Below are 14,880 nucleotides of genomic sequence, written 5' to 3' on the forward strand. Positions count from 1 at the left end.
TGCTCTAGGCGACATGGTGGCATAGCTGCAGGGCTGCAGTTGAGCAGGGACTGGACTGGTGGCAGCGCTGAGGACAGAGACTAAGACGACAGCAGGGGCAGAAAGGCCCAGAGACAGAGACCGGCTTGCTGCATGCAGACTCGCTTTGAGTAGATGGGATTTTTGTGATTGACCTGCCACCAGGGGAATAAAGTTGGGTATAAACCCTTTCACCCCAAGAACATTCCATTGTCATTCCTAGGTGTCTTGCCAATGGGTTTCAGCCCTAGGCAAGTTCACTATGGATTCAGTGAGACCAAGGAATGACAACGGAACATTCCTGGGGTGAAAGGGTTTATTACCCAGCTTGTTCTCCCACACGAGCACTAGAATTACATCTGCATCCAACAGTCTGCAGGTCTGTAATCCTCCTTCATCTCTGCTTCTGGCCAGAGCACTGGGCAGAGCTCTTTATATAGTGACTCAGTCAGTACTAGCTTATTGCCTACGGGTGTGGAATCAGTAGCCTAGCAGCAGGCCAGTTACATCACGAGGTAGTTTTGGTTCAGGTAAGGATCCTGGTCATAGGAAATACAACCTTCACTTTATCCACACTCAGTCTCACTGAATCCATAGTGAACATGTCCGGGGCTGAAGCCCATGGGCAAGACACGGGAGTGGAATTCCACCAGCACAAACCCGGTCAGGAGCCAGGGCAGGGTAGGAAAACCAGAATTGTAGTTGCTGGGCTGCTGGAGGCTCCGAGTGGAGCAACTTGAGAATTAAAAGCACCAAAGAGGTCTCACACTACGTGAGTTTTGCCTCTAGGAGCCATGCCAGGTTTTCACAGTGAAGAGCTGAGAAAAAGCCTGTGGATAAAGGGAAGGTTCCTGTGACCAGGATTCTCACTTGGCCCGGGTTGGCTAGCTCCCTACACACGTGTGGGTAATCATTGTTTTTGACTCTATATATATAAAGAGCTCCTCCCAGTGCTCTGGGAGACACAGTGGCATGGCTGCAAGGCCGCAGGAGAGCACAGCAGAGGCTGGAGTGGTGGCAGCACCAAGGACAGAGACTGAGACAGCTGCAGGGGCAGAAAGGCCCAGAGGCAGAGACTAGCTTGCTGCATGCAGACTTGCTCTGAGTGGATGGGATTCTAGTGATGGACCTGCCACCATGGGAATGAAGTTGGGTATAACCCTTTCACCCCAAGAACGTTCCACTGTCATTCTTTGGTCTCACTGAATCCATAGTGAACTTGCCTGGGGCTGAAACCCATTGGCAAGACAAAGCCCCTCACACACTTCCAGCAGAGCCTAACTGACCTGGGGGAAGGGAAATTCCTGGCCCTAGCTGGCTCTAGCCTTACCCTGGGGAAGGGAAATATCCACCATCAGTCCCTCTAGCCATCTTGTTTCATTTGAGAGGATGAAGAAAAAAAAGGAAAAGCACTTGTGAAGTTCACAGCCCATGGCATAGATTCACTAAAAGACTGAGACCTAATCATAGGACTGGAGAACACTTCCTCTGCCCTGACAAGTCACCAACACATTAATAAAGGCCTATCTGCTGTGGTTCCTTTCACCCAGTGCCTCAAGCCCACGCCCACCTTTCAACAAAAATCGCAAGGCATCCAAAAGGCAAAAAACACAGTTTGAAGACACAGAGCAAACATCACAATCAGGCTCAGATATACCAGAATTGTCAGACCAGGAATGTAAAATAACTACGATTAAGGAGCAAAGGGCTCACGTGGAAAAAATACACAACATGCAGGAACAGATGCGCAAGGTCAGCAGAATGATGAAAACTTCCAGAATAAAATGAAAAGAATTGCTAAAGATCAAAAATACTGTAACAGAAAATGAAGAATGCCTTGGATGGGCTCATTAGCAGACTGCACACAGTTAAGGCAAGAATCGCTGAGCATAAGGGTAGGTTAACAGAAACTTCCAAACAGAAAAGCAAAGGGAAAAATTAAAAGCTGGAAAAAGTGGACAGAACACTCACGAACTGTGGGACGACTACAAAGGCATTACATACGTGTCATAGGAATGCCAGAAAGAGAAGAAAAAGGAACAGAAGAAATATCTGACACCATAATAACAGCAAATCTCCCCACATTAATGTCAAACTACAGATTTAGGAAGTTCAGAGAACACCAGGCAGGAGTAATGCCAGAAAGAAAAACCAACAACCCCTGGAACAAAGATAAGAATCACACCTGGCTTCTCAGAAACCATGCAAGCAAGTGGCATGGAGTGAAATATTTCAAATGTCAAGAGGAAAAAATCCACCAGCCTGAATTCTGTACACAGCAAAATGATTCTTCAAGATGGAAGGAGAAATAGAGACTTTCTCAAACCAACAAAAACTGGGGGAATTTGTCTCCAAAAGACCTACTTTGCAAGAAATGTTTAAGAAAAATGTTCTTCAAAGAGAAGAAAGACGATATAGGCTGGACTTAAAGAGAGGAAGAGAGTTAGAGAAAAAAAGAGTGAAGGTAAAATAAACATGTTTATTTTTCTTATTTGAATTGATCTAACAGATAACAGTTTGCTCAAAGTAATAATAGCAAAAGCGTATTCAATAATTATAGCTTATGTGTAAGTAAAATGAATGACAGCATAGATAGAAGAAACAGGAGGGAGAAATGAAGAGTATTTTGTTACTATAAGGTACTTGCACTACCCATGAACCAGTAGAGTGCTCTTGGAAAGCAGACTTAGGTTAGTTGTAAATGTATATTGTAAACTCTAGAGCAACCACTATAAGAAGTTTAAAAAAAGTATAATTGATATACTAAGAAATGAGAGGAAATGGAATCCAGTAAAGTGCTTAATTAAAACCACAAAAGGAAGGAAGAGAATGGAAGACAAAAATAGGAACAAAGAATAGGGCAATGAATAGAAGAAAGTAAAAAATATGGTAGATATTAATCTAATTATAGCAATAATCACTTTAAACTTCAACAAAATCCAACTACATCTTGTTTACAAGAAACTCACTATAAATATAGAATGCATATAGATTAAAAGTAAAGGGATGGAGAAAGACATGCCATGTGAACACTAACTGAAAGATAGCAGAAGTAGTTACATCAATTTCAGATAAAGCAGGTTTCAGAGCAAGGAAAGTTATCAGAGATAAAAAGAAGTATTACATAATGTTACAGGGTCAGTTCTTCAAGAAGACAATAATAATCTTTAACGTCTATTCATTTAACAACAGAATGTCACAATACTTGAATAAGAACATAGTTGAATTCAACACCACCATCTAACTGGATATAATGGAATTCTGCAAATCATATATAAGAGTTTAAGGGAACATTTTAGCTGCCCCAATTTTTAGAAAATGGCCTGTAATCTAAAAACATTTCCTCTTAGCTGCATCAAGGATTTAGTTTCTTTTACGAGCTTTTTGAGAACGTGCTAGACTACCTAGTTGTGGTGTCTTTGCTTATCTACTTTTACTTAAAAACATAAACTTTTAAAATCTCCTTTGGACAAACACCACGGTCTCAGAAGTAATATCAAGCCTAATGTTGATTAAAATAGATGTTTTAATTTTTAAAACCATTCCCAGCTTTAGACCTTAGCTTTCTTATCCTCAACCCCACATTTAATAAATATCTCCTTCATTTCTTGTGGTGTATAAGAAAGGTGGCTCACAGGTGCTCCTCCAAACAGTCAATCACTATCTATATGTCTGATTAATTCTGACTGGCATTCATTCAACATTTATCAAGCAATTATGTATCAGGCATTGAGCAAAGGGCTAAGTATAAAAGGGGCTTCACAGGTTGTTCCATATCTAAATAATGAATGAATATTAATAATTTCACCAAAATGAAAGAAGCCAGGCAAAAGAAAAGATTACATTTCCTGTTAGAATACGAAGTTGCCATCCATTTTACAGTTATCACTTTTAAGATAGTGGTAACTATGAAAAGACAAAATATTTCATTGCATTGTGGGTGTAAGAATGCCTTAGAGGGAACAGTGACCTGACTGTAAGATATGTGAAGACTAGGACCAAACTTATTCATGGTTAAAATGTACCAACACTTCCCATAGCACTGCACATAGAAGATACTCTTCCAGTTATTATCCCTGAAAAACAAATCACCCAAACTTAGTGGTATTTTAAAAAAGTAACCATTTTACTATGATTACAGATTCTGTGGGTAGTTCAGGGATAGCTTTGGGGCCTCAATCTAAAAGAATCAAGGATATTTGGAGGTGGCTTGATGATGGGGAGCTGGCATCATACAAACATTTGATCACTCACATGTGTGGTGGTTGATACTAGGACCTCAGGTAGAAACCGGCACATGACACACCATGGAGCTGCTTGGGCTTCCCTTCAGCATGGCGGGCAGGTTCTAAGAGTAAGTGTCCGAACGAGAATGAGATGGAAATCTTTAATGATCCAGCCTTGGAAGTCACAGTGTTACTTCTACTCTAGTCACAAGCCTCCCTGTTTCAAGAAAAGGGAACAATAGGCCTCCAGTTCTTAATGGGAGGTATGTCCAAGTCACATTATCAGAACACTGTGTTGGATGGACAATGATGTTGCAACTATCTTCGGGAAATAAAACATGCCACAAGTACACAGTTATGGACATGAGTGCTTCTTTCAAGCACTTGAGTTCTTTGAGAACACAGTGTGATTGCCGCTTTCCACCCTCTTTGGGTCAGTCAAGGCCCTGTGATCCCCTTTGGTGAATGAAATATGGATGGAAGTGACTTATGTAACTTACTACAGGAAGCAAGGACAGTTGATCCTCATTAGTCACACATTCTGTATTTGCAAATTTACCTACTTGCCAATATATATTTATTACCCAAAATCCATACTCACAGCACTTTTTCATGATGGTGAACATGTACATGTGTAGAGTGGTTAAAAAATCTGAGTCCCAGATGCACATATTCCCAGCTGAGGCTGAACAAGGCAAAACTCTGCCTTGTAGTTTCAGCTCACATACAGTAAACAAGTATCCTTTTCATAGGCTATTTAGTGCCCCGTTCTTCACATTTTTGTGGTTTCAGTGGTGATTTTGCTGTCAAAAATGGCTCCGTAGCATAGTGCTAAACTGCTGTCTAGTGTGGCTAAGAAGTGCAGGAGGCTCTGATGTGACTTTTGGAGAAGATATATGTGTTATAAAGGCTTCATTAAGGCATGAATTATAGTGTTGTTGGTTGTGAGTTCAAAGCTAAAGAATCAACGTATATACTCAATAACACACATAAAATGAGGTCATGTTTTGATTGGTCAATGAAAATGTACCAGAGGCTCACAGGAACCTGACCGTCTTTCCTCTAGAAATAATGGTTCAGTATTTACTAATTCAGTGTTCACAGTGACTTTATAGAACACAGCAGCCACAAATAAAAACTCCCTGTAAGGACACTCCAGGGCTCTCCTCCCCTGCTGGGAGTGAATGAGGACACACCTGTTGTTATAAACGAGTCTCCCTGTATCATCATATGTGCTGTAGAGCCCAACTAAAGTGTCTTCTTCTTAGTGTCACATAAACATTAAATGTGAGCTAATAGAAAGAACAATTTTGCCATAATTAATCAAGAAATATAGATTATTTTGACATATGGGTATAAAACTTGAGCCTTCTGAATTTTATTAAATTTGTTCTGAAATCCTATTATCGAAATAAATCCTTTTCTTTCCTTCTGTTCCTTTATATGACTAATTAACATCTTGTAAATATAGATAATTCAGCTTAGTCACCTACTGTTATTTTCATTACCTGTATATTCCACAACCTATAAAATGAATGTCTCCAAATTTAGCCTTTCTACCAATAAAATGTCCCCAAAGCTTTGATAACTGTAAAAGGTACTCTACATGTTTTACAACAATAGGTTTCTTAAACATTGTGAATTACTGCCTTTCCCTCTTTAAAATAAAAACTTTCTATAAAGTAAAATTATATTCTCAGCCTTGCAACGTCACCTAAGCAATGTATCACATCTGTTACCTAAGTTAAAATAAACAGGCTATTTAAAAAATAAGTCAAAATTCATTATTTAGGCTTCACTAAATAATTCAGACTTAGCTCTGCATAATAATAGATTTGATATAAACACAAGGAAGTGTCATGTGTCCAGATGCCATTGCATGCTTCTTTGGGCAGGGAAGGGCAAGGAAAAGAGAGGAGATCAATTGCTTTAAAAGCACTAGGACCATACAATGACATTTCATTCAACAATAAAAAGGAATGAAGTGGGTGACTATCGAAAACCTCACATTAAATGAAAGAAGCCAGTCAAAAAATATATATTATACTATTCTATTTATATGAAATATCCAGAAAAGGCAAATGCAGAGAGAAAGAAAGTAGATTCGTGATTGCCAGGGGCTGGGAGGTGTTGGGGATTGGGAGGACTGCTAAACTATACACCGTTTCTTTTTGGAATGATAGAATGTTCTGAAATTAGTCATGATTGTACAACACAATGAATATACTGAAAGCTACTGAATTGTATACTTTTAAATGGTGAGTTTTATGTTATGTAAATTGTATCTTTAAAAAAGTGTTTTAAAATACTAGGCACACAAACTAGGATCCTCATACCTGCTAAAAATGCATGCAAAATGGTAAAACTCTGCAAAAATGTAAAATGGTACAGCTGCTTTAAAAAGCAGTCTGTCAGTTTCTCAAGAAGTTAAATATAGAGTTAACATATTTGACCCAGCAATTCCACTCTTGGGTATTTGCCCAGCAGAAATGAAAACACAGATCCTGTACATAATTTTATAGCAGCATTATTCCTAAGAGCCACAAGTTTGGAACAACTCAAATGTCCATTAGTTAATGAATGGATAAACAAAATATTTATCCAATGGAACACTCAGCCAGAAAAAGGAATGAGGTTCTGATACATGCTACAATATGGGTGAAACCTGAAATATTTTCCTAAGTGAAAGAAGCTAGAAATAAAGGACCACATGCTGTGTACACTATGGTCTGCATGTTTGTGCTCAGATGCTGGAAACCCAATGCTCAGTGTTATGGTGTTAGGGGGTGGGGCCTCGGGGAGGTAATTAGGTCATGAGGCGGACCCCCTCCTGAATGGAATTGGTGCCCTTACAAAAGAGACCAGAGAAAGCTGCCTTCTCCCTTCCACCAGGTTCTGAGGATACCACCAGGATGCCGCCAGGAAGGGGCCACTCACACAATCTTGCTGGAACTCTGATTTCAGACTTTCAGCTCCCAGAACTTTGAGAAATGTCTGTTGCTTATAAGCTACCAGTCTATGATATTTGTTAGAGCTGCTCCAATGCGTTAAGACATTGTAGGATTTCATTTACATGAAATGTCCAGAATAGGCAAACCTATAAACAGCAATTAGTAGTTACCTAGGACTGGAGTATGGAGAAATGGGGAGTGATCGCTCAAATGTATGTGGTTTATTTTTGGGGGGCTGAGAGGGGGTTGTAAGTGATGACAGTATTCTAAAATTGATTGTAGTAATGGTTGCACAACTGTGAAAATACTAAAAACGTGATATGGGTGAATTATATGGTCTGTGAATTATATCTTAATAAATCTCTTAGAAAAAACAAATAAAACCCCTCAAAACTGTAAAGCCACAGGGTACGGCCACTGTCCCCACCCTTTTTCTGCTCTGTCCCTCCCCTCCCCCTCCTTCCTTTCCTCCCGGCCTGGTAGGTAGGTAATGACTCAGAGGTTTGGGGGTCATTTCGGGGAAAGATCGAGAAACCAAGAAGTTCTCTCCACGCGTGACTGTGCGGCCAGCCACCTCCTTCTGCGAGGGGCCCTGGAGGCTGCGATCTCGGCTACCTTCTAAGTGTGGCTGGGCCCCCGAATCCAACCGGCGCACGGAGCCCTCCGCTCCGCGGCTCGCGGGGGCGCCGAGGTTGGAGTCGGCAGCTGGGCTCCCACCCCAGCACGCCGAGGCCAGGCTCCCTCCCGCCTGTCCCTGAGTGCTCCCCACGACGTCAGGCGCTGCTCTCGCCCCTCCCCGGGGGGAACCCCAGCGGCAGAACCGGCTCCCAGGGCGGGGGGGCCGTGGGAGGCTCCCGGACCGGTTAGAAGCCCCGCAGGCCGGTTGCCCTGTCCTCCTCCGCCTCGCACACTTGTGCCTGCCTGTTAGTTAAAAACAAGGGTGCGGGGTGGGAGGGGCCCGCAAAGAGGGCCGCGCCCCAGCGAGCCCTGCAGTCCCCCCGCCCTCACCGCTGCGGAGGGGACGCGGCAGGGAGGCGGGGAGCTGCTGGGTGGGATTGGCGTCCCTCGCGGTCTCAGCGCCCCCTCTCGGCCCAGGGCCAGGCGGCGTCCTGCGGACTCGCGCCTCCCGCTCCGCCGGCGGGAGGGACGCGCCTGCGGGGCGGCGGGGCCCGGCGACCTTGGCGGGTAGGCTGTGCGCCCTCGCAGGCGGCCCCTTCCCGGCGCAGCTCTCCAGCCTCTTTCCCCGGAGCATCGGCGCCGCCCATGGCGGAGGGGCTCGAGCCAAACCTCGGGGCGGCCGATGGCGCGGCGGCCCGAGACGTGGAGACCCCGGGCTGGCACGTTCCCGAGGACGCGGGCCCCCCGGTAAGCGCCTGCCGCGGGCGCGGAGGGTGCGGGCCGGCGGCGCGGGGCTGTCGTCGGGCTGATTTGCAGTGCGGCCCGAAGGTCCCATAGATTTAAGCAAAAAGTAAAAATTTTTAAATGGTTTCAGCCCCAGCTTCATTCCTGCACAAACGGGAAAATTCTGTCGGTTAGCCGTAACCTCGGGTTTTGGCCACATCTCAATTTCTTTACTTTGCGGTTAAAAAAAAAATTTTTTTTTTAAGAAAGGGTCACGTCCCAGAACCCACTGTGGGGCCCTCCGGGTCGAGGGGGCATAACAGATGCTTGGTTTTTATGTGAATTGAGCCGACACCCCCAATCCCTGGATGTGGGGCCAAGGCCGCTGGCGTCTCCAATCCAAGGACAGGAGCCTGGGGCAGGGGCCCTGCTGGGGCTAAGGAGCCAGACCTGGGGTCACTTTTACTAAGTGAAAGAAGCTAGAAATAAAGGACCACATGCTGTGTACACTATGGTCTGCATGTTTGTGGTCAGATGGGGGCGCGGCTGCTGGACAGGACGTCCCCAGGGGACCCGAGATCAAAGCACCTGTACTGTTCATCTCATCTCCTACCGTTTTAGAATTGCTTCCCCAGGTTTCCTCTGCTCCATTTTAGCCCGGAAGTTACGAGATCCGACACTATGGACCAGCCAAGTGGGTCAGCACTTCCGTTGAGTCTATGGACTGGGATTCAGCCATTCAGACTGGCTTTACCAGGTTGAAAAGCTACATTCAAGGCAAAAACGAGAAAGGTGAAGGCAATTTACGTTGTACTTATATATATTGTGGTTGAGTCCCTGGCTTATTCCTGAGTTTTAGCTTATCAAAGAAATATCCTTTAGAATAGAAAAATTACCAGGTTGCCAAACACTTAATGTTTGAAGACAAAGATTCTGCTGGGGACCCTAGTTCTGGACAGTGCTTTTCAGCTTCTGTTCTCCTCGTCTGTGTTTGTGCTGGATGAACCTGCCCTCTGTGTAACTCACGTTAAACCCTTTTCATAGTTAATGTTTGGAGACAGGTTAGAGGCATCCGCTGGCAGGAACGTACAAAGAACACAAAATCCAGTGTCTCAGGACATAACTTCTGGTTCTGCCTCTGATGCTATTTGTATTTTATCAGGCTGATTGGACAGGTTTTGAACTGTAAAAATAAAGGATGGGCTGGACTATGTGATCTCAAATTTCCCCTTCTAGCCCTAAAGCTCTGGAATTTATTAGCCAGGTTTACTAATAGTACAGAAAGTGTTTAATGCGGGCACTTTCTTGGCCTTATTTTTTAAAGATGAAGATTATCTTAAAAGTAAATATTTATGTCAACAGCATAAAGTCAGTCAGGAAACTCAGATTTAAAAAATAGGTTCAGTTTTTAAAAGTCGCCATAAATAACACAAAATCTGCTTTGACAGTCTCTGTTGAATTTAAATATTTATTTTCATGGTACAGAGATGAAAATAAAGATGACAGCTCCAGTGACAAGCTATGTGGAGCCCGGTTCAGGTCCTTTTAGTGAGTCTACCATTACCATTTCCCTGTACATCCCCTCTGAGCAGCAACTGGATCCGCCCCGGCCATCAGAGTCAGATGTCTTCATTGAAGATAGAGCTGAAATGACTGTGTTTGTACGGTAAGTGGTAGATAATTTATAACCCTGTTGACTGCTAGTTTTACTTGCCTGCATTTACTGTTTAGTTCCTATGCAATTTCAGTTGGCTTTTTGCCCTTCCATAAAAGCAGGTTTAATGCATTTTGCAGTGTTTTCCTACTGGCTTAGTTTTATATGTTATGGCTCTGTTGCAAGATATAATCAATTCTTTTGATGAAAAGTCTGTCCCATACCTCCAGTAAGTAAGAGACCATACACATTATTCCACCCAAAGCCTAAGACTATTCTTACCTGCCATTTGGTGAACCTGACCAAAAAGACTCTCACACACAGTACCCAGTACCCCTCCTCGCGGCTTCTGGGTTCTGATAACCTCAAACTCTTGCCTTTGTCCCCCAGCCCAGGGGATGGCAGCTGCTTGCTGCAGTTCTTGCCTGTTCATTTAGTGGTTCCTTTTTCAGCCTTCTAATTCCTGTTTAACTCATTCCTTACATTAAATTCTGTTGAAATTTTAAACACACACATGGTACATGATAATCATCTCATATTGGAGTCCCTTTCATAGTGCCTTTCCCTCCCTCTTGTCACCACCGACCCACTGAAGGAACCTGTCTCTGTCTCTGCTTCCTCAGCCCCCTCGTACTCCTCAAACCAGCACAGTCTGGCCCAGCCCACATTGCCTCTGTGGAACTGCTCCTGTCACCCTCACAGTGCCCTGGCGCTTGTCACATGAAGGCAGTCCCTTCCCGGGTGACCCCGGGTGCAGCCTTTGGGTAGCCACTGATTTGCTCTCTGGACACTTGCTTGTCCGCTGGCTCTCAGAATGTCGCTCTTGTCACCTGCTTTTTCCTTCCGTTGGCTCCTCATCTTCTCCTCTTCCCAGGAGCCACTGTTGATGCATGTTATTGACCCTGTGTTGGGGCAGACTTGCTCTGAGCAATCTGCTCACAATGCTTCAATTACCTCCATCTAGTGACTCAAATTTAGTGTCCCCTGTCCTGACTTACCTACATGTTAAGCATTTCCATGTGGTGTAGGGTTCAAACTCAGCAGCTCTAAAAATGAGTCTTCCCTCAGTTCCCTATGTATACGGGCAGTGACCTGCTTAGTGCCTGTCTCAGTAAAGGTCATCAGCCAGCCAGCCACCCCAGCAAGAGCCTTCGCAGCCATCATCAGCACACTTCTCCCTGACAGCCGGTCACGTCTCTAGCCCATTCTCCTTAGAAATGATCCGTGATTCTGTTCTCTTCCCTCCGTCCCCATTGTTACTTCCTCAAGTTCCCATCTTATAGGAACCACACCTGTCATCTTTTTATCCCCACTGCTTGACACATGTCTGACATTCAGTAGATACCTGAATGTTTACTGATCTTGAATCTTGACTGTTCACCTGAATAGGCTCCTAGCTGTTCTGTCTCCACCGCTTTCTTCCTTCCCTGCTCCATGCTGGAATCAATGATTGTTGTTACACCAACAGCACTAAAAACCCAACTTACTACTTAATTAAAAAATCTCTATGGTTTCCTCTTGCCTCAGAGTGACATTCAGATTGTTCTCATGGTACACAATGCCTCTTCAGTGTAGCCCAACCCTATCACCCCAACCAGTTGTTTTCCACTGACCTTCCCACCCTTCCCTGAGCAGGCCATGTTCTTTCAATCTGTTTACCTTTGACCTCAGGCAAGATTCAATGAATTTATATAAAATACTTAGACCTTGCACATTACTACAAGTTGTGGCTCCTTCTTCTCTTCCTGGAGTCCACTGTCATCCTTCAAGACTTAGATCAAAGGGTACTTCATCCTTGATTCCTTCTTCAGTTTTGCTAGTCAGCTAGCCACCCTGTCCTTCTGTTATTCCAAATTATAATGACCTATTTATAGACTGTAACTTCCTCAAGAATGCAGAAAATATTATTCTCCGTATCTTTCAGCTCCTGGCAAGACAGGTGTGTGTGGGAGATTCACATTTGTTTGTGTACTGTATAAAGCTATGGATAGATCATTGTAGAACAATATGTATTCAGAGAACAAGGGGTTTCCAATTAGGTGGTTCAAGATTTGATTTCAAAGAAGTAGGATCTGAAAACAAATTACCTTTAGGCAGAACATAGGAAGAGTTGGCTGTTCATTAAGGAAATAAGTAATAAATTCAGAAGACGAACTATTTCTTAACACATAGTTCAGAATTATCATTAGCAGGCAACCTGCTGAAAATTATTGAACAGTCTTACCAATGCATCTTCAGTGCTTTATTTTATATATGTGTGCATACATAGATTCCTACACTTACTCAACAAGGACTTAAAAGATACTGCATAGCAGGAATGATTCTAGGGGCCTGACAGACAATGTTGAATAAAATACACAGTTTGTACCTTTGAGAGCTTACATCTTATCTGAAGAATGGTAGGACTGATCTTTTGATCGGCACATTGATAATAAACCTTATGAGAAAGAAGGCATATTAGAAATATTTGTGTTTCCTGTTCTGAACCTTCAAAATCAAATTCATCATGTTTACACGTGAGCAACTGAGCTGGGTCTGTGTGCTGTAATGATTTAATCTCAGGATATTTCTGTTTATATACTTTAAAATATATAGTTAAACTTTTATTCTCTTTCCCCCACTTTTTATTTATTTAAGTCTTCGTCTTTTCTTGCCCATCCCCATAGCAACCCCCTAACTGGTTCCTGTCTTCCAGTCTATTTTCCATCTGTCTTACCTGGATCTGATCGAGTTACTTTTCTGCCCAACATCCTTCAGATTAATCTCCGAAGGCCGCAGGGTGGTGTACCAGGGGCCTCCTTCCAGCTCTGACTCACTTTTCTGAGCTCATTCCGTGTCTCACTATGAAGATGCTTTGTTTTTTTGGACTCTTGTTCCTTTTCTTATCCCCTCCCTGTCTCCACCCAGCAAAACCATCCTCCATTCCAGAGCCAGCTCACGTAACACCTCTCACTCCAGTGTAATCATATCCTCAATGTTCCCAAGCACTTCGGTCCTGTTCCTGTTAAAACTCTTCTTAGCCTATATAGACAGAGCTGCCAAAATGTTTGTCTCTTCCATTAGACTATAAGCTCTTAGGGTCAAAACTATATTATACTCATCTGAAATACAATACAATACCTTTTTCCCAAGGAGAAAGGAAAAGGGGGAAATTTTCAAGAGAAATTTTCAATAGAAAAGTCTAGAAGGGAGGCTTCTAAGGGAGTTTCAGTGTGGTTCTCTGATGAGCAATATCAGCATTATTGGGAACTTCTTCCAAATGCAGATTCTCTGGCCCTGCCCCAGACCTCTGAACCTACACTTTAGCGAGATTCCCAGGTGTCTCCAATGCACACTGAAGTTTGAGAAGCACAGAGTTAGAGCACAAGATGGTATAAATCCCAAGTCTGCCTGCCGACAGATGGGACGTGTGCCTCCTCCTGGGCTCCTCAGTGGGTTCAGGTCACATTGTTGAGACCAGGAACTAGAGGAAGGGAATGGTCAGCTCAGCAGCCGGGAGCCAGGAGCTTTGAAGCTGCATACTATCCAGCTTTCATAGTATCAGCTTCTGCTTTTCTTTTTAGACTGACATTTGCATCAGTATTAAAATCATTCATGATTATTTACTTTCTCCTTTGTAGGTCTTTTGATGGGTTCTCTAGTGCCCAAAAGAATCAAGAACAACTTTTGACATTAGCAAGCATTTTGAGGGAAGAAGGAAAAGTTTTCGATGAAAAGGTTTACTACACTGCAGGCTATGACAGTCCCTTCCAATTGCTTAACAGAAATAATGAAGTGTGGTTGATTCAGAAAAATGAGCGCTCCAAAGAAAATGAATGAGAACATGAAAGGAGTTTCCATTGCCAGGGGCAAACTTCTGTTTCCTATAGATGTCAACTCCACCTGTAAGTCAAATGTGCATCTAGAATCTCCGCCTGAGAGCACTGCTATGAATCAAGCTTATCTCCAATGTGCCTTTTTAATGCCTGAAGCTTTATCTAGTTACACAGGTAACAGGTGACTGTATTCTATAACCGTGCAAAGCAGTCATATCTCTGGAGGTCTTCATTTCAATGAGGCACCAGGGTGAATCACATTACGCCCCTCTTCTCCACTGTGTTACAATCATATTGCCTTTTTCTACTTGGATTTGTGTCAGTTGGATATTACCCTCTCCAGATATTAGTAAAAATGCTGAAGATTTATCCTGTGTGAAAATACTCAGCTGCTAGATGGGGAAGTTGAAGTTTGTTTGAAATAAAAATCAAATTGTCGTTGGCGGGTGCCACTGTTAGATTCGCTGTTGAGTCCTCTTCATCATCTGCCTACTACCCCCAGCACACAAGAAAATTCTCATAGTACCCAGAAGTGTTGGTAATATTTCATGAAAAAGTAAATTTATGAAGTTAGGGACTTCCTATTTCCTATTTCCTACTTCCTCAATGAAGGCTTTTTTTTTTTCTGAAGAAATGTATACAGACATTAATTTTAAAATCCACTTAAATTCTTTAAACATTTCACATAATATTTCTGGAGGTTGTATAAAAATTAGTTATTGCTAAGTTGGCCATAGGGATGGTAGGACAGCATGGAGAAGAGTCAGTGATTCTATAACATCTTTCTACCTTGAAAGATAGTAACCACACTGCAGGGGATGAGGATTTGATAATGTGGGTAACTGTTGAACCACTGTGGTGTACATCTGAAACCA

General features: G+C 43.1%; 1 protein-coding gene across 1 annotated transcript; it reads left to right on the plus strand.

The window, feature by feature from the left end:
* The first annotated feature begins 8,090 nt into the window (after positions 1–8,090).
* On the plus strand, positions 8,091–14,463 carry HEBP2 (heme binding protein 2). Its single transcript, XM_036994834.2, has 4 exons — positions 8,091–8,560; positions 9,193–9,328; positions 10,022–10,202; positions 13,811–14,463. The coding sequence occupies exons 1-4, from the start codon at positions 8,459–8,461 to the stop codon at positions 14,007–14,009; spliced, it is 618 nt and encodes a 205-aa protein (XP_036850729.1). The 5' UTR covers positions 8,091–8,458; the 3' UTR covers positions 14,010–14,463.
* The last annotated feature ends 417 nt before the right edge of the window (positions 14,464–14,880 follow it).

The sequence above is a fragment of the Manis javanica genome, chromosome 13, assembly GCF_040802235.1.
Source record: "Manis javanica isolate MJ-LG chromosome 13, MJ_LKY, whole genome shotgun sequence".
Taxonomy (NCBI): Eukaryota; Metazoa; Chordata; class Mammalia; order Pholidota; family Manidae; genus Manis; species Manis javanica.

What these genes read in the sequence shown, in the direction of transcription:
- HEBP2 (XM_036994834.2), top strand. Translation starts at nt 8,459, where the DNA reads ATGGCGGAGGGGCTCGAGCCAAACCTCGGGGCGGCCGATGGCGCGGCG. An exon ending in TCAAGGCAAAAACGAGAAAG is followed by an intron (nt 9,329 to 10,021) that starts GTGAAGGCAATT and finishes TTCATGGTACAG; the next exon opens with AGATGAAAATAAAGATGACA. An exon ending in GAAATGACTGTGTTTGTACG is followed by an intron (nt 10,203 to 13,810) that starts GTAAGTGGTAGA and finishes TCTCCTTTGTAG; the next exon opens with GTCTTTTGATGGGTTCTCTA.